The sequence below is a fragment of the Frieseomelitta varia genome, unplaced genomic scaffold (assembly GCF_011392965.1).
Source record: "Frieseomelitta varia isolate USP_RPSP 00005682 unplaced genomic scaffold, Fvar_1.2 scaffold_655, whole genome shotgun sequence".
NCBI lineage: Eukaryota > Metazoa > Arthropoda > Insecta > Hymenoptera > Apidae > Frieseomelitta > Frieseomelitta varia.
Genome location: NW_025110429.1, coordinates 8,314 through 30,725, shown reverse-complemented (window position 1 = coordinate 30,725; position 22,412 = coordinate 8,314). Strand labels below are relative to the sequence as shown.

At 45.7% G+C, this 22,412-nt stretch overlaps 1 protein-coding gene across 1 annotated transcript in view; it reads right to left on the bottom strand.

Moving 5' to 3' along the window:
• The window catches only part of LOC122534979 (lachesin-like), a 54,510-nt gene extending 33,200 nt beyond the window's left edge, over positions 1-21,310 (bottom strand). The window contains exons 1-4 of the mRNA XM_043666111.1: positions 21,186-21,310; positions 13,891-14,175; positions 13,378-13,440; positions 3,353-3,508 (exon numbers count right to left, since the gene is read on the bottom strand). Coding sequence (XP_043522046.1) covers positions 3,353-3,508; positions 13,378-13,440; positions 13,891-14,175; positions 21,186-21,261 — 580 coding nt within the window. The 5' untranslated portion in view covers positions 21,262-21,310. The remainder of the gene's footprint in view (positions 1-3,352; positions 3,509-13,377; positions 13,441-13,890; positions 14,176-21,185) is intronic.
• Between the last annotated feature and the right edge of the window lie 1,102 nt (positions 21,311-22,412).

Here is a 22,412-nt window from a genome sequence, read left to right as displayed (position 1 = left end):
CGTCGCCGATTTCTTTCGCAAGAAAGTTAGTCTAGCTGCGATTCTCACGTGCAGTGTAAAACGTTCAGGAATATACATACGTGCCTGACTAGACAATCCATTTCTCCGCGGAGGAAATTCCGAGAGCGGGCATTCCGAAAATAAACCTTTGTCATTTGCCTGTCAAATTGTTTCGTCGCAGCGGGAATCTAATCGATATCGGATCTTCAATAAAAGATGAACGCTTTGCGCGCGCGTGCCCGTTTCGCCCGTTGTTTAAAATATCACGAAGGAAGCAAAGCGGCGAAACTTCGGTGTGTAAGTTTCGCGGACACTCGACGAATTTCCATCGTAGATCTGTCATTGACTTTTTCCCCCGGCTGAAATATTACCGTGCAGTTAATGGCCGTTAATGAATGAAAATGAACGAGGATTTGCCAGGATCGTATTTCACCGGTGACGCGATCGTCACGTGATAACACCCTCGAGAATACTTTATGGACGGTACGTACCGGGCTATTTGTATCGCGACAACGAAACTGTAAATGCTTCAACGAGACCCGGCGTTTGCCTTTTCCCACAGTACGCATTCGCGTACACTTGAAAATGTTCTGTTTGTCAATTTATAAATTGAAAGATGATATTCGGGGAATCTCGTTCGAATTACAAAGAATTGAGAACTGAGAAGATGGCTGATGGTGAGGCCAGCTCTGGTGACTGGTTTCGGTCGCGTCTACTATTAAAAATAACGACAAACAGTTTGTACCTAATGAAAAAAATAAAAAATTAGATACAAGAAATCGTTCGGTAGCTTTCAGCTCTCCCAGTGTGAGCCGTGTCACAGTTTTTAATCGCGATCGTGACGTTCGAATTGTGTAAAAATACAAAAGAGTTGGAGCTCCGATTGGGTCAAGATTTCGCGTAAATAACGTACGAAGCTGTCAGCTCGCGACTCAAGATACGATGAATTTCATCGAACGAGGTTAGTCAGCCGTGTTCGTAACGATAAATTTAACCGACCGAGTTATCTGATCGGGAAAGCAGAAATAGCAGGCGTAGAATTCAGAAGGCTGACTTTCCGCGAGAGAGCGTGATTGAAAAATGAGATCGTCGAAATGCAGGGTTACAAAAGTAAATCGCTGCGAATCGTCGAAAGTATCGCTTCGTTCGTTCGGCTATTAAGATAAATAATGTTCCCGACATTGATCGTTAACGACTGAACGTCTTATTAAAGGTTTCATTCAGCCCGTCCACGGTTCCGGTTTGAATTTAATGGCGTTGCCACGAAATGGTTTCCACGAACCATTTCAGTGATGCTCGTTATCTCGTTAACGATCCGAGTGGCCATTCATCTATTCTGCGCTTCATCAAAACGCGCTTGATCGCGAACTACCGGTTTCTGCCGAGTAGCCTACTGCGCATTATAAACACGTTCCTTTGCCTATCTCGGACCCAATGAACTTGTTTCGGTTGATATCAGACCGACTTTCTATGGGTTTTGCAGTGAGAGTACTTTGAACGTGTTTATCACTATTAATACCTTTGACGTTACTTTCGGCTGTAATGAGACGCGACTACTCCGCGATCGTATTGACGTTTGTAACTAATTAGAAGCAAACGTTCCACGAAATAAAAGATCGTGCACTAAATATCTCGCAGCTTCTACATACGTATTTGTATATATATATATATATATTTGTTTCAATCGTAGTCGCGATAGTCGGCTTTCAACTAGGAAAAATCGGCGTGCAATATATTCGCGGAGAAGTTTCTACAAGCGAGAAGTTTCGAACGCGCTTTTTTCACAGTGTCTCCGAGGTCTCTGTCGTTTCGATACCTCGCCAATTTGAATACCTTGGCCGTTTCGATGGGGCACGAGACCTTTTAACGGAATTAACGAGCAGCGCGCGAAGAAGATAGATAGATAGAAAAACAGAGAGAGGGACAGTTCATGAAATTATTCGTTGTCCGAATTACCGCGTGGTACGTGATTACACCGACGCTACTTTCAAGACCGTAAAGAAGTCGGGGCGTGATCTTATTTGCGTAAATGAGAAAAGAGGATGAGCCGAAAGACGGTTGCGGAAGGGGTGAGAAGAGGGTTGGCGAGGCCTGGTACGCGCCTGTTTCCGCCTAGCCCGCGGCTGTTTTCCGCTCCACGCGCCCCTTAACGCTTTAAATTCTTGTCTACGCAAGGATTCTTGTAAACACGCGATGCATTATGCGGCGCAAACAGGGTTACCCTTAAATTTCAAACGCGGCGATGAGTTTACAGCGAGCTCGGCTAAGACGCCTTACGGTGCCTTACGTAAGCGTGATATCTCGCGCTGGGGAACGAGGACAGTGCAGTTTAATTTACCCGAAACGCAGGTAAATAAAGTTAGACCTGCGGAGCGGTTAAAAACGGCCGTGGTTACTGGACGTTGGCCGGGCGAAGGTTAAATCGACTTCCATCGTTCTATATTTAAGCGTTCTACATTCTAAAAGAGCTACGCATGGCAAAATTAAACTGACTTTGTTAAATAATAATAATAATAATAATAATAATAATAATAATGATAAAGAAACGGAAAAAGAAGACACGTTTGAAGCTTGGCAACTACAAGAGTGCAAAATCAAACAGGAGGATTTACTTTCGTACTTTCAAATATACCGTATTACATCTAAATGTGCCGTAGCTGCGTATACCGTACAGAAGGTAGGTTTGAAAGCACCGATAAGCCTACGCTCTCGAGAACGTCTGCGAAACGTTTTGACAACGATGCCAAAGAAACTTTGCCATATTTCTCAAGCGACCGAAGAGACACGTATCTTCTTTCAGCTGAGCGCAAGCTCGAGTTTAATGCACGGAAAACTAGCCTCTGCACTTTCCTTTCTTTAAACTCGAGCCAACGAGTGCACCGAACGAGAACCTCTTCCCCCCCCCCCTCCCTCCCCCCGTGAACGTGTGTTTCACGTTCGGCAGCAGTTTCAAAGCGAAACAAGGCAAAGTCTCGTCGAGATCGGGAAAACCGAAACGTGAATCGACCTTCCCCAGACCTGGATCTTCCGAACCTGTCTTCCTTTCAATTACACGCGTATTCTAATCAATCTAGCCGGTGTGCACGCGGGATGCATGGTGCAGAATATCGCATGACAGACAACTAGTTCGAGAAGGATCCGACGCGCGCGCCTTTAATAGTGGAAGTTGATGATGATGGGGTGGTGTCGTTTTGCCGTGTACGTTTATGTGCGTGGTGAGTGAGATCGTGGAGGAGGGGGAAGGTTGAGGGTGGGTGATTGGGAGGGGGGAGGAAGGATCAACACAGACACAGACGAGAAACGAAAGAAAGAGCGGGAGAGGGAGGGCCAGATGAGAGAATGCAAGCCTCACCTGTGCTCTGGCCACCACGTAGCTTCTGCTCTGGCCTCTCGACCCTCTCCTCGCTCGGGGGAGGTGGCCTCTCTGTCCTTTTCGTATAGTACGTGTTGTACGAGGATGGCCACACGGTGGTCGGCCTTTTTGCTGGTGACGGCGTGCTCGGTCGTCCTGAAAATAGATTAGGACCTTTCTCATCTAACCCAGCCAACTCTCTTTTTCTCCTCCTCCTCTTCCTCCTCCTTTCTCTCCGTCGCTTTCCTCTCTCTCTCTCGGACTGAACACGTCTCTACGTTCCGTTTTTATTTATTTACTCGTCGTTTTGTTTTTCTCTCTCCTTACTGCCCCTTTATTCTATTTTCCTCTTTGTTTCCTTTTTCGATCTTTTCCTGTTTCTTTTTTTTTTTTTTTTTTTTTTTTTTTTTTTTTTTTTTTTGGTTTATATTTTTAGCTGTAGCCTTGCTTCTCTATCGTTTTAATCCTCGTCGATGCTCGTCTCTGGTCCTCGTGCAACTACTCTACGCCATATATACACCCGGGACGAATTTCACGGCTAGAAACCGGAACCGATCTCCTCCCCCGTTTCTTAATTGAATCTAGATCACAGCTGCGCGATATCGTCACGTAACCATGGGAACTTAATTCGATGCATGGTCAAGGAATCTATTTCATCCGTTCGGTTTCTTTTTCTTTTTTTTTTTCGGTTCGATCGATTAAACCGAGCTGGCTGGTACGGAGATCATACTCTTGCGAAACCATATGTCGAAACGGTTACCTCAACGAGCGAGCGAGGATCCCGCCGCGCATTCTTCGATCACGAGCGAAAGAAAGTTTAGGCAAATTCCCGGCGAAAGATATTTTATTCTGATCCGTACGGAACTTCGAACTACCCCTCGTAGCGGCCCAACTTTCTAAAAACGTGCTCGGAGAGCCATCAAGAGCACTCGACGAGCACAGAACGAGAGACTGAAAGTTCGAAAACTGCGAAACCACCGAGCGGTAGCCCTATTATCCGCTAAAGTCAGTTGGTAATCCGGCGCGATTAGTTCGAGCTTCATAATCGTCGATCCTCTTTTTTCTCTCTTTCCTTTTTTTTTTTTTTCTCTCCAACGGAGGAAATCTCTGCTTTCCTCCATTTGGGAGGAGCGCGATCAACGATTTCCCCGCTGAAATTTCCCCGTTGTTAAGCGAAACGAAGAGAAACACGCAACGCGCGCGATACGAAAGCGCGAGGGTTGTGTTTCGCGATGGGCACGATCGTGTTCACCGGGAGGGGAGGAAGGAAACGCCGGTCAGAGTGTCGCCGATCGTTTCCACAGGGGAACGGTGTTTCGAGCGGACGCGTTGGAAACGGGTCGAGCGAGCCGGACCGCGCCGCAGCGTGGTTTGATGAATTCCGGCAGCTTCTTTGAAAGGCAGCCAAGTTCAACTTGTTGCGTTCGATGGCGGCGGACGTTCCATTGAACCGAGCGCGCTCGCCGACAGAGAGGAACGGCCGCACAAAGAGTCGCGACGGGGAAGATAAAAAAAAAAAAAACAAGAGCGAGCGATACGGAGCGAACCGATTCTCTGCGATTCTCCACTTCGATGATTCCCGTTAATTCCGCCGTGATTCCTTCTCAACCCCTTGGCCTTACGATCTTCTTCTCGAGCTTCTTTTAGATCGAGAAGCGTTAGTTGTTGCAACGTGTTGCATCGCGTCAGATTTAGACTGTCGTGCGGTACAATTTGCACTTGTTTAACCCTTTGCTCTCGGAAACTCTTTTTTTTTTTTTTTATAAAACCTACCAGCAATTTATTTACGAAGCAATGTCACTTCAGTATTGGGAATGATCGTCCTGCTGAAATAGTGTCTAGCATGAAATTTTGTCTTTCTGACATGTGATATCGTGTTTAAGTTCAAAGCATTGTGGGTTTTCTAGAACAACTACAGTACTATAAGAACAGCTACTATAATAGTTAATGAGTGCTATAATAGCACTATAAGCGTAAGAGTTTCAGTTTCCGAAAAGAAATCTTCATTGTCATTTTGTAAACTTTCGTGACAAGCAACGAAAAGTCTAGTTTATGCGAATTATTTCAAATGAGTGTCAATTGACTCGCGACTGGTTTTGTCCTCGGGAGTTTATTCTTCTGAAATTCTTTTATTTTTCTCGTCGTTAGCTTTTGCTCTAGGCGTCTGTTCAGGTATTGTACTATTATATTACTATATGTCGTACAACGCCAAACGTATATATATATTATAAAAGAAAAAGGAACTTCGATGGCTCAGATATAAGTACCATGCGTTCCCCTAGAACGCACAGTCGAGTGCAAAGTGTTAATAGCTAATTTAAAGTGTTACGACTTACTGCTCGATGTATTGATCGGTTTCCGGGTGCTGTTCAAATTCTATTTAATTTTATTTAATTTTACAGCAACTAGTCTTATCTAACCGAGGACGATAATGTTTACTTGCAGTGACGATTCTCCTTCTCTGTGTTCATTGAAAAGAATAGAGATTCTGATGTGCTTCCGAGTCCTGATCTAGTAAACATCCAAATACAGACTAGATCATGATTCACAGCGCACGAATATTCCGATATTCTCACGCTAACGCAAAGAAAAATTTAAAATTCCGCGGCGGGCTTTCTCTTTCGGATCGAAACGGCAGTTTGTACGAGACAAGGGGGTCAAAGATTTCCCATAAAACGTCCGACGCGTAGTGTTTATCCTCCTAATCGCTCTCGACAGGCTCTCGTAAGTGCGCGAGGTAATTTCAAGACCTCTCGTTTCGAAACTTCCCCGATTCGTTCGTTTCGATCGGTCGAACGAGAACAGCTCGCTCGGTGGAAAGTATATTATTATTACAGCGGAAAGCCCGCACGCCGGTACAGGTTTGTAGCGACGAATTCGGAATTCTACAGATCGAAGGGGCGGCGGAAAAGGGGGAGGGGGTCGGAGCTGCACTCGAGTTTCCTCGAGGATTTGAAAGTTCGTTCACGCGAAATACGCCCCTCTCGAAAACCGCTCGAAACTGGAATTTCTTTAAGGATGCGAGCGCGCCACCGGTTTTCGGAACTTCGCCGGAATTCAGTCGTTCCGATACTACCCTCGGCTTCCTCCTTGTTTTTCCTCTTTTTCTTTCTCTCCCCCTCCTTGTCTCCCCCTGTTCCTGGCGCTCCGTTCACCGGAAGAATCGAGTCCTTAATTTCCCCAACCCGCCCTCAACTTTTCGCAACTACGACGGGAAGCTGCTCCTCGCTCGTTCGGAAATGGTTACACAAATATGTCTGTTGCTCGCGTCTCCTCGCCTTTCCTGCTTTCTTCCTCGAGTTTCCGCTCGACTGTAACGTTGCTAGTACGTAAGATACCTACCGGTATCCAGTGACCAGTGACGCGCGATAGATAACAGATAGCGAACGTTCTGCCCATTTGGGGTTTGGAAGAGTGACTTCGTTTGATGAAAAAAAAAAAAAAAAAGAAAAAGAAAAAAACAAAACGCGCGTTTCCAGTCGAACTACCCGATCCGGCGGTTTGCAAGCTTCTATGGCTTTTGGAGCCATTGCGCCGCGCACGGTAGAAACAAAACGATGCGATGAACAGCGAAACCGAAGTCTTGGGTTCTGAAGCCGACTTGGGGGGGAGTCAGCCCCAGGGCAACCTTTGCGCGGGGGAAGATTGAAACTTTGCTTAGGTGGTAATTTCGCGTTGCGCGCGTCGGCCAAGGGTGCAATTTGGATTCATGCCCGACACGGGACCCCCCCGATATTATACGTACCCGTCGTTATCCTTTATACATCGCGGTAAGATGGCTCGCTGCTTATTTCGCGGCCCTGCTCTAATCGACCCTCGAATATTCAGCGCTGTTTATATTCCCGCGTGCGTCGTGCAATCGTACGACTCGAGTTTCGTTCGCCGTCGAAAAAGAATATTCATCCCTCGGATGTTGAAGAAATTTCTGCTCGGAGCTACCGGTATCCGCGACACGAGTTATATCCAGCGTTGAATTTACGATTTTCGCCTCTCGTCTCTCGGGCCAACTCACGGAGAGGAGTTTAGACGCCGATTAAAGGTGGGCGGAGGGGGGAGGGGAAGAACGCGGCTGGAATTTCGTTGAAAATTTCATCGGCTCGTTAACAATTTCCCAAAAGCATGCGAGATTAAACGCTCCGGCGTCTCGGAAAGAGACAAGAAATAATTAATTTCTCCTGAGGTAAGGGGGAGCAACTCGCACGCTGCGAATAAGAAGTGGACTTGCTTCGTCGACGGAGTCCCCCGGCCCGAAAATAAACAGGCGAGCAAGCAGGCTAGCAACCGGCGAATTTCAAGAGCGGCATCTACTCAATTAATTCCCATCCCGGATCTCTTGGCCGGAATAACCCCCGAATAACCAACCATCCGCCGCTCTTCCTTTCTTCCTTCCTTCCTTCCTTCCTTCCTTCCTTCCGTACAGTTTCTCTGAAATATTCCGCGTTTCTCGAAAACGTTCTTGAAAGGCAGCCGCGCTCCTCCTCTCCTTTCTACTGCTCGCGCGTTTCTCTCGCGCAAAGCGATCGCTGGCTCAACTTCTCGCGGCACTCTCTTTCTTTCATTTCTGGCTGGCAAACAAGCGACCCTTTAAGCCAGCGTGCACGAGCGCGGGGAGGGGGGTTGCGCACACGATGGGGGGTAGGGATGGGGGAACGATGACAGCGTGGCGCATCGTCGACGAGACGCTACCGGGGGGGCTGCCGCTAAAAACTTTTCGAATAAAAGTTTAAATACGCCCGGGCGAACTTTGTCTCGTAGCCTTTGCACCCTCTCGCTTGCTACTCTCACTCGTCGCCTTCGAGCTTCGTCCCGGTCCTCCCTGCTTGCTACTTGCTTTCTTGCTTCCTCGCAACAATATGGCCGCGACGCTGCTACCCATCTTCGCCGAGTTAAGAACCAGCGACCAGCTCTCTTCGCTGTGTGAATATTCTGCTCGTTCTACCAGCGCGTCTACAAAGACGTGTTTCCTTTCGGTTATAATACCGGGTGGGGCCCGAGCAATCGCGACCAGCCTCGTATTTCATCCGGTTTTCGCACCTTTGTCCCGTTGTTCCCTTTCTCTCGTTCCTCGTGTCTCCGTTTTCTTATTTCCTGCGCGTTGCCGTGACTGGAACTTTCCGAATAACTCGTTGAAAATTTAAGGGCCCCGCGGTTGCATCCTGCCATGAAACCGGCAGCCCGCGAAGTGGGGATAATCGCGGATTCTTCCGGTTTATGCGGAGGAACGGCCTACAGTCCTTTGGGCCACCGTCGAGGCCGCCATCGGCTTCTAAATGGAAAAGTTCTGGTCGACGCCGAGGGGGAAATAGGATAGATTAAGATTCGTTCGTGTTCTCTCTTCTCTTCACCGAGAGTGCTCTTTGTACCGTGGGATCGTGGTACTTATTAAACGAGACTGAGGGATCGGCCCGGATAAATCGAGAAATTAATTCCGTTTCCTGTTGGACGGCGACGAACGAGAGAAAGATCAGGTCGAGAGTCTTGCCCGGCAGCGAGATCGCGAACGGTCCGAACGATAGAGGGAAAGAAAGAGAGAGAAAGAGAGAGAGATCGCTTGGAAATAATTCAATTGGAAAGTTGAATCGGACCTGACCTCCCGCGCGTACAGCAGCCTTTGAACCGATTGAAAGGCGAATCAAACGAATCGACGTGTTCGGGGAGTTAACGCCGATTGTTCTATCCGTTTCGCTTGTCACCAGATAATACCTTAACCAGTATATCTGTAAGCGTTGAAAATTTTCTCCGTCGCGTGAAAAATATGTCTAGGGAGTAATTTACGTACGAGGGAAGAGAGGAAAAAAGGGACGCGCGCGGTTCGGTTAAAGTCTCTTTCACCAGGGAACAAGCGCATTTTTCTAGCGAAGACGAGCGTTCCTGGAGGAGTCGAATATCGTTTTTTTTTTCGTTCTCTTTTTTATTTCTCCTTTTTCTTTTTTTTTCGGCGAAATATCGATTCTTACACGAGCGTCTGGAATCGATGGTTCGACAAAACGTGTTTGCAAGTAGGAAGGTCAGAGCCTGGAGGCTAATACCAGAAATAATTCCGGCCTCCTTGCTCGACGATAATTAATTACGGCTGCTAGGATCGATGGGTGTCCCGAGAGGTAACTAGTGTGTCGAGGCATTATTAAATATCGTATATTCTCGCGGGCCTAATCCACCCAATCTAAACTCCCCCTTTGGAGAACCAACTCGTTTCGGTATAGGAAATGGGGACAGAATAAAGGGTACCGAAAGAGAGAAAGAGAGAGAGAAGAAGAAGAAAAGAGAAGTTTATGAATAACAGAGCTGGTTCCCGGCTGGCACTCGAGTTTATGGCATAATCCTAACCTGACTTATTCTTCTAATAAGAATTTATCAGGTTACACCGCGCTATCTAACGAACCCTCGCACACTTTTTCTCTCGTCGAAAAATTCGGAACTCACGCGAATGTTCTTCTCACGATGCATATCGTCAAGTTACTCTAAATCAGGCTACGCTTTACTACTAATCTAAAGTTTGTAATCTATATAAGGTGGGAGACGTGGTACACGTTTAGTCTAGTACAAGTTTCTAGAGTTCTAAAGTTACTGTTCAAAATCATACTTGTGTGTACAACATACACTCTATACGTACAGTCTATACTCTAAAAGGATACACATTAAAGTAAACGTTCTGTCTGTTCGGAGTCAAATTGTTAGCAGCAACACTACACGCGTAACGAGGGAAATAGCAAGGTGTACCTTTCTAGAACTCGGAGGGAGGAGAGGGAGGAGGGAGTATATATTTTCTTTTCTTCGTCGACGTTCGGCGGTTCTGCGACTTTTTCGCGACTCTATACTCGTTTCGCCGGATCTCTCTGTTCGGAACAATGAAATTCAGCCTCGCGCTGCCTCGTTCCCACTCGCCGCCGGTAGTATAGCGGTAATTGAATTTTAAATGCGCCTAATTAGGTCAGCGGTCGGCCCAGCGATACCATGCTCGCGATATAAAATTAAAATCTTTCACGAAAATTCGCGGGACTCGAGTTCAAGTCCTCGTGAATTTTCGAAATAACATTTCCAATCACTGAGCCGCCAAGATCGTCAATAATTGTAAACTTGAATCAGTCACCGATTTTATTCAGATCTCGCCGTATCAATCGGGGTGCCGAGCACACAATTATTTCGCAACTGCATTTCGAATGGAGCCACAGTGTCAAGGGGTTGTCGATCGATACGTCAGCCTCGAAGGTCTCGCTTCCGCTTCGAGTCTTATCTGGCCTGATAAGGAGCAACGCGGTCCCATTGGAAACTATTCGGCGGCGCTTAACGTCCCATTCGTGAGTTATTGCCCGCCACGGGTCGGGTCATTAATAATTCGCTAATATTAAGATTGATTTCGAGCCACCGAAGGCGACGAACACGAACCATCGCCCGATTTCGCGAAACTTTCCCGTACACCGCAGTCAATCATCCGTCTCGTATATTACGATAAAATCGTGCGACAGTTGCCCGATTAAAAAACATACACGCCGGGCGGAAACCCTCCGCGTCGGAGGATCGTCGTCGCGTCGTTACATTTCGCCTCTCCTAGTTTTCCAGTCACCTCATCTTTCTTTCACGAACGCGCGACATTTCAGTATCATTAATTCACGGATACCTTTCTTTGTCGATACGTATCGATTTATTCGTTCCCGGAGCCAATTTGAATTCTTCGACAATTTGCCAGCACTTTAACCCGCGATACCGCGCGTGCACGCGTATTGGAAACGCGCGTGGGCGCGTTCGCAACGTTGTTAATTAGCGCGAACGAAATACGCCGCGTGTTCTTGTAAATGAAATTGGTAATTTTGGTCTGATCGGGAGGGGGAGGGGGGAGGGGGGGGAGTGTGTGTAATACGCCCGTGAATCGAGACATCTGTTATTCCGATAACTTCTGACAGTGATGATGTCGATACCATTTGAAAGTGGTACTAATGCAAATAGATTCATTAGTGCGATATTTGTCAAGTAAGTTGACGCGTTTCATACGCCATTGTATTATTATTGCGTTTCCCTTTAAAAATACATCTTTTCAAAGCGTTAAATAATCCCTATCATTTTCTCTAACGTGTCTGTCGACGATAGTTTTTCATTTTCTCTAAAAAATGAGAACTCGAAAGAAAGTGACGTTTCGAAAAATTCAAATCGACACGGATCCGATTTCAAGGCACGTTAGTTCGCGGAACCTAAATAAAAATTCGTAGCTACGATTTTCTACAATATTTTTTTAAATATAATTTCTGACTAGTATTTCCCCATTTTTTTTCTGGAACGCGAAAGGCCTAGTCAAGTTAACCTATTCACGGAACGATCGATCGTTCGACAAAAGAGACGTCCCTTAAAAATTCACAGCGACACAATCGAGCAGATCTCCCATTTCGAGGCACGTTGATCGTCCGATTGGCAAAAACCTGGGGCAGGACCCCAGCGATCGTGTCCCAAGTGAAAATCCGTAGCTGGGGGCATCGGTACGATCTAACAATAATCCACGGCTCGTCGGGCAGGTAAGGCCGCCGAGTAAAATCGCGAAGCTTAATGGCGGTAATACCGTCGTGGCCGAGCCTTGTATGGCGTTAATAATGCAGTATATTGAGATTGGTTTCGCTGCGAGAACACCGGGGCAGAGCCACAGGGACCTGACCTAGGCATCCGCCCAAGTTATTCGCGCCACTTTAATAATACACCCGCCCAATGTGCACACGCCGCACCGGCCCACCCAGTGCAAAGATTACATTCGAGAACCGGTAGTAGTCGCGGTAGTTTCGTCGAGGATCGCGTTTCTGCGTAATTTTCTCGTTCGCCCGCATATTTTTCTCCGTTAAAAGTGTCTTTAATGCCAGGCAGAGTCGTGCACTCTGACGTCATTTTGTCTTGAAACGCTCACCTTGCTCTGTGAGCTTTTCAACTGGTCAGTTGAAGGTTTCTGCAATCTCTAATGCTGCTCTGGAATACGAAATATCGAAACCATTTTCGCTCATCAATTTTTGGTTCTTAAATTTCTCTGGGTCATAATTCTCTTGACGACCGATACCGTGAAGTCGGAATTGCGTGGTCCGAGAGAAATTTAGGAAGTGAAAAGTCAATGCTTCTTTGGGATATATTTTCACTCTTACAATGAGAAATCTTTTTTTAATTCCTAAGTAGATTAATGACTATTAATGAAATAGGTCTCATATAGGTTTGTATAATTCCAACGATGGAAATATGCGTGCAAGTTAAATATAAACTTCAACTATGTATTCTACAGTCCATTTAAGGATCGTAATAAAAAAAAATCGGTCCGCCATTAGCCATATTCGTTTCATAAAGTTTCAACTAAAATACTGTGTGACAGATCAATATCTATTAAAATATGCTCGGTACGAGATACCGACGTTGTCGTCAAAGGATCGAGGCAAGGAGATAATTTTCGACCAGAAACGTATATCCTATAATCCTATTTGCCTGTTAATTATAAAATTCCTTTGCTACCGAATACCTGTTACCGTTCGATGCCGAACGACGAGAGATCGAATTCTTGAAATTGCTAATTATACGAGGATGAGATCTAGCTGACGAATAGAGAAGAGATTCAAACCGGCAGGCGGAACGGATATCGTTAGCGGTATCGAGGATGTTCGTAGTCGATCGCGGGAGGGAAACGTATCTCTCTTCGAAGGAGAGACGGGATAACGTTTCCACTGTGTTCCGAACGAGCGTAAAGCAATCGATACGGACGCGAGACTCTCGACTAAATTGTTTGGATTACCAAAGCAAACTCCTCCCTTGATCTCTCGTGAAATTTAATGGTCGACCGTGTCGCTGACACCCCCCTCCCGTCCTGGACCGTTTCGTTTTCCAACGGTGTTAAACGTACGGTTCCTCGACTGGTTCGTGGAAGCGCGGGGAGAGCAACTTTCGGCGGTAGATTCGAAAATAAAACGCGGACGTAACGAGTTCGATGAAGAGGGAAGCGTCGGAGAGGATCTACGTGACAGATCGATCTCGGGGGCTCGAAAGTGCAATGTATTCAACGAGGCTCTCACCTTCTTTGTTGGCGCTGCTCTTGATCTCCGTGGCCTTCGGTGCCGCGGACGGCTTCGGAATTGCTGAAATAAAAAATTATCCACCTTTGAAGTTGCATAATTTTTATTACCGTCGAGCACTCACTTTCTAAACGCTATGGAGAATATCGTCTTAAGAATTATTGTTTCTTACATTTATATTTTTCTTTATATTTCGCTAATATTACACGTTAAGATTAATTAATTCTGCCTGGATTCTTCTATATGAAATCTTCAAGTTACCAACAAGTTCTAAAACACATCTTCGCAAAGGAAACTAAATCACACTCATCGGCAATCGAAATCATCGGCAGACTACTAGATGAATATTTCATTCGAAATGAATGAATCGAAAATGAAATTCAGAATTCAAAATGAACGAGTGAATTATGATCAGAGGCGCATGTATTCCGGCACACAGATACCAGAATAAAAAGTAGAAAATAATGTTTCGAAGTAACATGAATGACGGCTTTCCGATCGTAATTGCCTTACCGTACAACCTGATCGAGCCCTCCGTCTCGCCTAACGAGTTCTTGCTGATGCAACGATAGTTGCCGAAGTCACCGTCCTGCAGATTTCTAATGGTCAGTCTCATGTACGCTCTGTAACTGTTCTCCATGATGTTGGTCGTGTACTTCTCGTTGGACAGTATCATCTCGTCGCCGAGGAACCAGTAGCTCATCGCTCGTGGATAGGCCTCCGTGTGGCAGTCGATGGTGACGTTGGTGCCAGGTGGCGCGCCGACCAGCTGATTCGGCACGAAGATCATCGGCGAGACTTCAACATGAAACGGAGAAATTGGTTACCGTTTGGAACCGAAGTGGGAAATCCTGGTCCACGGCGAATGAATGATCGTCCGCGGTAACGTTCACGCGGTTAACGATCAAGCCAACTCGCCATGGATGTTTATGGCGAACCGTGGCCCAAGCCACCGTTCGTGTACGATTTATCTTCCACGAAATCACTGACCGTGAATTATACCGAGCTGTTTCAGCGATTATGGAGATCGATGGCCGGAGAAGATTAAAGCTCTCGCGGTGGATGGATCTTAAATTGCCAGCGATGAAGTATCAGTGTCGTTAACGAATCTCGCGTTTGCCTTGATAACCGGAGAGAATTCCGCGGAGGAAAGTTAAAAGACCAATAAACCAGTCTACAGCCATTTTCGACTCGAACTAAACTTTGCTTAACGAAATGAGGAACAAAAAAGAAAAAAAAAAAAAAATAGAAAAAAGAAAAAAAGAGAAACAAAAGGGGAAAGAAGAGAAACAAAACGAGAATTATATCACGCGAACGTTATTACAATGCTATCTTTTCATTTCAATTCTGTTGGCAAACAGAGTTGCTTCGGGGACAATTTCTCGATTTGCGAGAAACCCATCAGTATTCGCGGGTCGCGTCTCCCATGCGTCGACCAACAAACACTGCTCCAGGTGAAAAACTTTCTCCCCCGCGAGCGAGTTTCTTTCCCCAACCGTGGAACGAGAACACGAGAGGTTGCTGGCGTAACATCCCCTATCTTGCCCCGTTCTTCTCGAATTGATCAAATGTAAATACCGTTCCAAATGGGTTGCATACCGCGCGGAAAATAACCACGCGCGGCGTCCGTGTCGTTTAATTCGACCGGGGATAAACGCGAAACTTGCTGGGGTCCAGGGGTTGGAGAAACTTTGTCGCGTGAAACCCCGGATTAGGACAGCATACACGGGCCAATCAACGAGGGTGAGTTCGAATTTGGCGAACGGTGAACCGAAGCCAGGGCCAAGAATTTTTTTCTCCCCCCTCTCCACCCTCCTCTCTCCCCTCAGCTACCGACCGAGCGAGGATTGGCCAACATTCAGAACGTTTGGACAAGTTATTTGGTAGCGAGTTCTCGAAACGGAGAACTTGATTAGGACACGGCGAGAAGCTAGTTTAGAGATTAATCTCAGGGATGCAGGTCGCGTAATTCGGCCGGGCAATGCGCGTCATTGGCCAGCGTCGCTTGCTGAGCAAATTCGACCATCTTCCGCGTGAATTCCCGCGGTTCGCCGGGAACAGGCAACGACGAGACGTTCCGAGCAGACGTTCCTCGTCGATTAAACGAGGCACCGCCGTCGGCGATTAATCGCGCGAAAGTGCAACGTGACCCGGATTGCTCGTAGGCCTAGACGTAGACAGCGGGAAACAAAATTGGCGGCATCGCGAAACGAACGGGGTTAACCGTAGACGAATAACAGGGAGCAGCCGGCTTAGCAGTTATCTCCCGAGGCCGGCCATCGGCGGTATGCATCAGGCTCGCCACAAATCCACAAATTGCCAGCGCTGACCCTAATTAACGCATACTTCTCCCGATTTCCCGCCATCGGATCTATCTACTATCGGTTCGCCCTTCCTTCGCTGCTCGTGCCTTTTCATACTCTGCGTTCCCTCCCGAGTTCTTGCCCCCCCTCCCCCCCCCATCCTACGGTGAAATTAATTCCCCGAACGCCAGCTACCGACGAATCACTCACACGCGTTCTCTGATCTTGGTTTACGATCGGATTTTGGAAATTTCGCGAGTCCCTCGGCGTTTCGTTCAAGGGGGTCAGAATAATTTGAAATTTTCAAAAAATCAATTTCTTTTCAGTTTTGTTTTGTTTTAAATAGTAGTTTCGAAGTCTTAGAAATAAGATACAAAAGGTTCTAGCCTTTAAAACGACTTATTATAAATCCGGGGATACGGAATAATTGAATTTCTCTCACTGTTTACATAACTTTAAGCAGTATTATAAAGTGCAAATCGTGCGATTCAAATATTATTTTTGGTGAATCGAGTGTTGGGGGACTTGGATTCAATTTAGTTGTGAATTGTAAGAGACTGTGAGCCGCGATGTATAAGTAAAAAAAGTAAGTAAATGATACATATGAAAAATGACGTTTTGAAACTTTAAACGCGTTTTTCTCGAAACTAGGTTTTTAGAAACGGTGTGCAAGATATCTTGGAATCTAAACAACCGATTACTATGAAACTTGGTACGTATCTTTAGTGTAATATTTACTAGGGACTGGCGATTTAACATTTTTCAATTTTTAACAATTTCGAAAAATATAAACAAAAAACGTGGAAATTTTTGGCATAAATTCGATACGTCAAAAACAAATAGCTGCTATTTTGATAATTTTCGCAAAAATGAAAATATTTGATCGTCAATCCCTAGAGAATATTCTTTACTTTTGAAATGTTTTTGCCGTTTTGTTGCAACTAATCCTGTTTGCCTGGAACCATGCACATCGATAGGCAATGTGAAAAAAAAGTTATGTAAAAGAATATCGTTAAAAAGTTAAATAAGAGCCCTCTTTGTTCCTTTTTTAATGTTGCTTTTTATAGTTCATAATGTGTTAAAATAAACCACAAAAGCTCGTGTCAATCAAATATATACCTTTTTTTATTAGCCTTCAAAAGTATTCGTAATTGTTAGACCCGTCAAACTGTCCTGCCCCCTTAATTTCCGTCGAGTGTGCGCGGCTGGATTTTTATCAACACACGCTCGTAAAAAGCGTATGTTGTCTGAAATATATTGTCGCAGCAATCTCGAGCAAGAGCGATTGGCAAAAATGCTTGAAAGTTGATGTGAATTAGCTCAAGAACTTTAATACAAATACCTGATCGATTAGATTCGCCAAATTTCAATACTCCAAGCCACGGAGGGCTCGGCACGAGACTATCGAAAAATAGAGACGAGAAGGAACAAAGCCAGCATCTTGAAGCAGGTTTACTCTTCCGTGAGATGAACTCCGTTGTCTTCAAAAGGACTTTCCGCCTCAGCGGTATCTTAATTATCCAAACTGGGAATGTAGCCATTAATTAACCGTGGGCGAGCGTACTTTGTTAGTCGCAGTTCCCAGTTATCGCCAGTAATCGAGCAACAAAACTAATCGGACTCTTCCAGGCACCTTGCCATCCACGCTTCTTCTTTCCACGAGGAAAGGGATTAAAGGCCCAGTTAGAAATTTCGTACCAACCTAATGAATCTACCATCGCGAACCCACCATCTGTAATTTGCCACCATCCGAGAAGAATCGCGATTCAAATGCGCGCTCTCGTCTCCTGCTTTTTCTTCGTCCTCGCGATCGCAAGCAATCGCGAGGTCAAATTGGACGACGAAGGAAGGAAGGGAAACGGCGCGAAGTGAACCGGGAGCGCGGATCGTTTATTCCGTCACTTTGGTTATTCTGTCCGAGGTACCGTCGAATTTGTATAATGCCACCCGGGAGGCATCGAGGAAGCATTAAGCGGGGACGATCGCGGGATTTTTGTAATCCGGTTGAAGGACACTTCGGATCCCGCGCGTTGATCGAATATCTTTTTCCGCGGTCCCACCCCGGTAATCCCAGATAACCGTTTCACCCCTCATTTTTCACTTGTCGCAAAAAAGCCCATTCTCCGGAGCGGGGGGGCCGGCTCTTTTATCGCCACCCTATTCGAATGATTATTTCTACCGTTCCGATACGAACCGTGGAATATTTCCGATTTCCACTTTTCTTCTGTTTGAAAGAACAGGATTTATATGTATTTATATGTATATAGCTCCCGACGGTACCCTGAACGAAGTCAGGGATATCCGACGGCTCTGGCCAAGACGAACATCAGTTTCGAAACGACAACGTTGCGTAAGAGCCAATTAAGAGAGTATTATTTTCATACTGTATTGTCGATCTACACTTTGAATAACTTTTCGTCGATTGTCCACTTTTATGTGTATTCTATGGTTGTGCACGTGCACACTGAAAATTGAATTGTTTTCGGACACTTCTATTTCTAGTATTTGGTATACTATAATACAATGTACATTATAATACAGCACATAATATATAATATGTAATAATATAATAATACGATGCATTAATTGATTAACGGGATCATTATTGTACAAAGTTTTTATAGTATTTAATTATATTGTAAATATTGTATTTATTGCATCACTTCTGTTATACAAGTATAATACTCGTCGATTAATTGAAACTGATTGTTTCCAAAAAAGAGATCATGTAACAATCCACTTTTCGTCTCGTTTTAAAGCGCCAAGTTTCTACTTTGACAGTGTCGTGAATTCGCTTTTTTTTTTTTTTTTTTTTGAAAGTGATTTTATTATACATTATATAGCGAATGAGAAAAAGCGAGGATGCACTTTCTCTCGAAAATTGCAGCTGGCAAAAATGCAGCTTCGAAATGAGACCAAACGAGAATCGTCGTGCGATTTTTTTGCTTTACAAAGTTACTTTAGACTATCGACAACTTCGCTAACATTGGTAACAGTTATATCCTTCACATTGATATCTCGAAGATCTTGCTCTTGATTTTCGTCTTTGTCCTGAGCCACAGAATTTATTCCTCTGACTTTGCTTTACTCGCGACGCATAGGTAGAAAGTCGCGTGTTACGGTTATTTGTCAAATCTCCGAGTATGATCGTGGTTTCGTTGTTACGTGTATCGAGAACGTCGCACAAAGAGCTCCAAGTAGCCACGATCAGTCGATGGAAAGAAAATTTCGTTCGAGAAAGAATCAACGTTGACTTAAAAGCATAAGACGAGAGAAACAAAGAGAGAGAGAGACCTTGCGAGATTATCTTGCGCGCAGCCGAGTAAAATATGTCTCCCCTAAGTACTCAAAGGAGCTCAGCCACTCTCCTTCTCTTTCTCTCTGTAGGCGCCGTGCGGTTTGTTCCCTTTTTGCGATACGCTGTTGAACAAAGCACGCTAGCAAGTGGCGCTAGCAGAATACGCGAAACGAAAATCTCTCCGATATAATCTGGATTAAGGAGGGGCAAGTGTATTCTCTTGATGTTTCTGGATGGCTGGCCGACCCGGAATAAATTCTTCGCGAGACGCGGAAGAAAAGCATTGCAGGTGTTCAGTCTCGGGAGAGTGTCTGCTTTCTTCCAAAGAGAACGAAAATTACGGGTTGTAATTGTGCTCGCTTCGCTGATTCATGGAACGATAAAACAGAGCCCTATCGCCTCGTAAAATATACGAGTTCGTGGTGACGACGATGCGTTTCGAGTGTTTTTGTATTTTTCAACCATTTTTGTCGAGGGTAAATTTGAATGATCTGGAACGATGCATGTAACAACTTTATAAAGAAAGGAAGCACGCGAGAGTTTCGGTGCTCTGGCCAACTAAAAATCCCCAACGACTATTACCTCTGTCCAGTTGTCGATCCGCTAATTCTAATTCACCGATTCTCCAAGGCAGCGACAAGTCTCGGGGCAAAGATACCGGAGGGTCGAGGAAACGGGTGAAAATTATTCAAACGTGTGGGCATGAGGAAACAAAAGTACCGGGGCGGGAGTTTCGTGAGCACGGGAGCCGGAAGCCGGCTGTTTTCTCGCCGGTCTAAATAAAGTATGTCCGCGCCTTTCTAAATATTCAAAGGACAGCGTTCGGGCTGTCCTGCGGCCCCTTTTCTCTCATCCTCTCTCTCTCTCTCTCTCTCTCTCTGTCTCTCTTTCTCTCTCTGTTTCTCTGTCTCTTTCTTTCGCGTACGCACACGAAGCTGGCACGAACGAAATGACACGAACGAATGGAACGCGTAAAAGGGAAAAATGACCAGCAACGACGGGACGTTACCGTCGACCTGCCCGGTATTTCCCTCGGGCCTTCCTAACGGCGCATCTGCTCTCCTCCTCCCCCCTTTCTGCCCCTCCCGCCTTTTCTTCTTTCGCGACGCCGGATCGTCGACGCGGACGCCGATGTCGACGCCAACGCCGACGCGGACGCGGACGCGTCGCCCGCGCCACAGCTCGCTGGCAATTCGTGAAATGAAATTTAAACAATGCCACGCCGAAGCGCCGCCGGCTTCTTTCCAACTCTCTCCACTCTCTCCACCCACTCCACAGGGGACCTCGATTACGGGAATTTAACTTCCGCAGCGAGCGTTTTCGCAGCCCGTCGTCATTCGACTCGATGATTTCCCCCATTCAGCTTTAATTTCGTTATCGATTCAGTTCCATTTGCTTAACCGCTTATTTGTTATTGCGTTTTGAAACGGGTTCGCGGTTCACGAATGCGTGGCTTCACGTCCGATTCGAAATTTACTTTCCGATATTGGATCATTAACTGGCAATGAGAGTCGTCGCAATTTGTGCCTCGCGTTATTCGATTAACACAAATGACCGGGGGATCGAAGTTTTTCGAACGTTTTTTTACTTCTTTTTTTTTTTTGTTATTTTAGGAAAAGTTTACTCTCGACGAGATTGTTAACAACAGTGACGTATCTTTCCTAGAGCGCGTGAAAATTTCGAGCCAATTTCCCCGACGAGTAGAAACACGTCGTGCTGGCGCGGAGGGGGTTATTACACGAATACTCCAATATCGCTGAATTGCACCGCTGAATTCCGAACCGAATAGGCAAACAAACGAACGAACAAAACCGGAACATTGGTGACGAACGTACGGAATCTTACCAGTCCCGAGAATCGAATTTCTCTGCGTCGAGGAGTAGAAAAGTGAAAAATGAGAATGGAAAAGACTCGACGCTCGCGTGTGCCTTTGTACCGTAATTCGGCGGGTTCGTTAATAACGAAAGCTCTACGTTTTCCCTGCCAGACCGGCACCGCACGGTCGTACGGTCGTATGAGTGTATCTTTGATAGAGAGGAATCCTTTCGGCCACGCTAAAACAAATACGAGAGGCAACGAGACATCGAGAACGCGCGGGTGGTTGGCTTAGGTACACGTAACTCGACAAACGAATGTGGACGCGGGACCAGGGGGCGACGGGGGGCGGGTACCCCTTGGCTATCGTGTATATCTTGAAATCCACTCACATTCGACGTCGACGGTGATTCTCTTGCTGACTGTTGGCGGCACGCCATTGGTCGCGATGCACAGATACGCGCCCATTTCATTGCGCGTGATCCTCGTCAAGTTTAATTGCTCGCCATCGTACAGGGGCACTGAAACCAAAAGCAGAAATTGATTCAGCCCGGTCGGCCGTGCAAATATAGCGTGTAGCGCCCCGGAACAAACAGTCGCGTTCGACATAAACGTATAAACAGAATCCTCCGAAGAGGGAACCGTTGTCGGCGTTTCATCGGCGAAACTTTCTCGGTTAAATGAAACCCTTTTTTCTGGGACGGGTTGTAAAAAGAGAGAGAGAGAGAGAGAGAGAGAGAAGGGGAGGGGGACAGTGGAGGTAAACAAAAAAGAGAGTGAGAGATAGGGAAAAAGCGGGCCGGCGAACCCACTGGAACACGCATCAATCTACCGAGCGAGTTTTCCTGTCTTTTTTATTATTCCTGGCGTCATCGTTTGTCTTTCCTTTATCGATTTCGCGTGCTCTCAAAGCAGAAACTTTTTAAGGGACATTTTGTTTCTCTCCGTGGGATAACCAGTGTTTTCTTGACTCTTCTTTGATATTCTTGCGTGATTCACGACATTTTGGTCCATCGAGTTATTCGACGTTTCATGGCATTTCATTTCGTTCACATTCAATTTATAATTCAGATTATACGACCGATAAAACTACCGAGCACCTGAGTACGATGGCCCAAATGGACTATTCCAAGTCATTCTCTGGTATCAAAACAATATAAATAATTTAAGAAATAAAAAGAACCTTCAGTACTCGAACGTGAATATGCCGACAGACTTGACGCAGACAGCCGGAACAATTCGACGCAACAACAATTCAATCTAGGAACACACGGAATGATCTAAAAAGATTTACATTTATATTGTATATTATCTTTCCAATTATTTCTGAGAGAAGGGACAAGTGTTCTGCCTGTTCTGAACAGTCGGCTATTCCTGTTAATTCGAACATCGGAGATTCCACGCTGTTTTCCTTTCTCTCTTCAAAGCTATTTTAACCCTTCCGCTACGACAGACCTCGATACGTACCGCACGTAGCGAGAAAATTCAATCGTAACTGGGAAATTTTCCGTCAGCGTGCATTTCTCAGAAAGTATATTGAAATAATCAAAACATTGAATTGCACTGCATCAAACCAATATTATTTATTCCTTTGTATTCTGTATTATTGATTGTTAGTG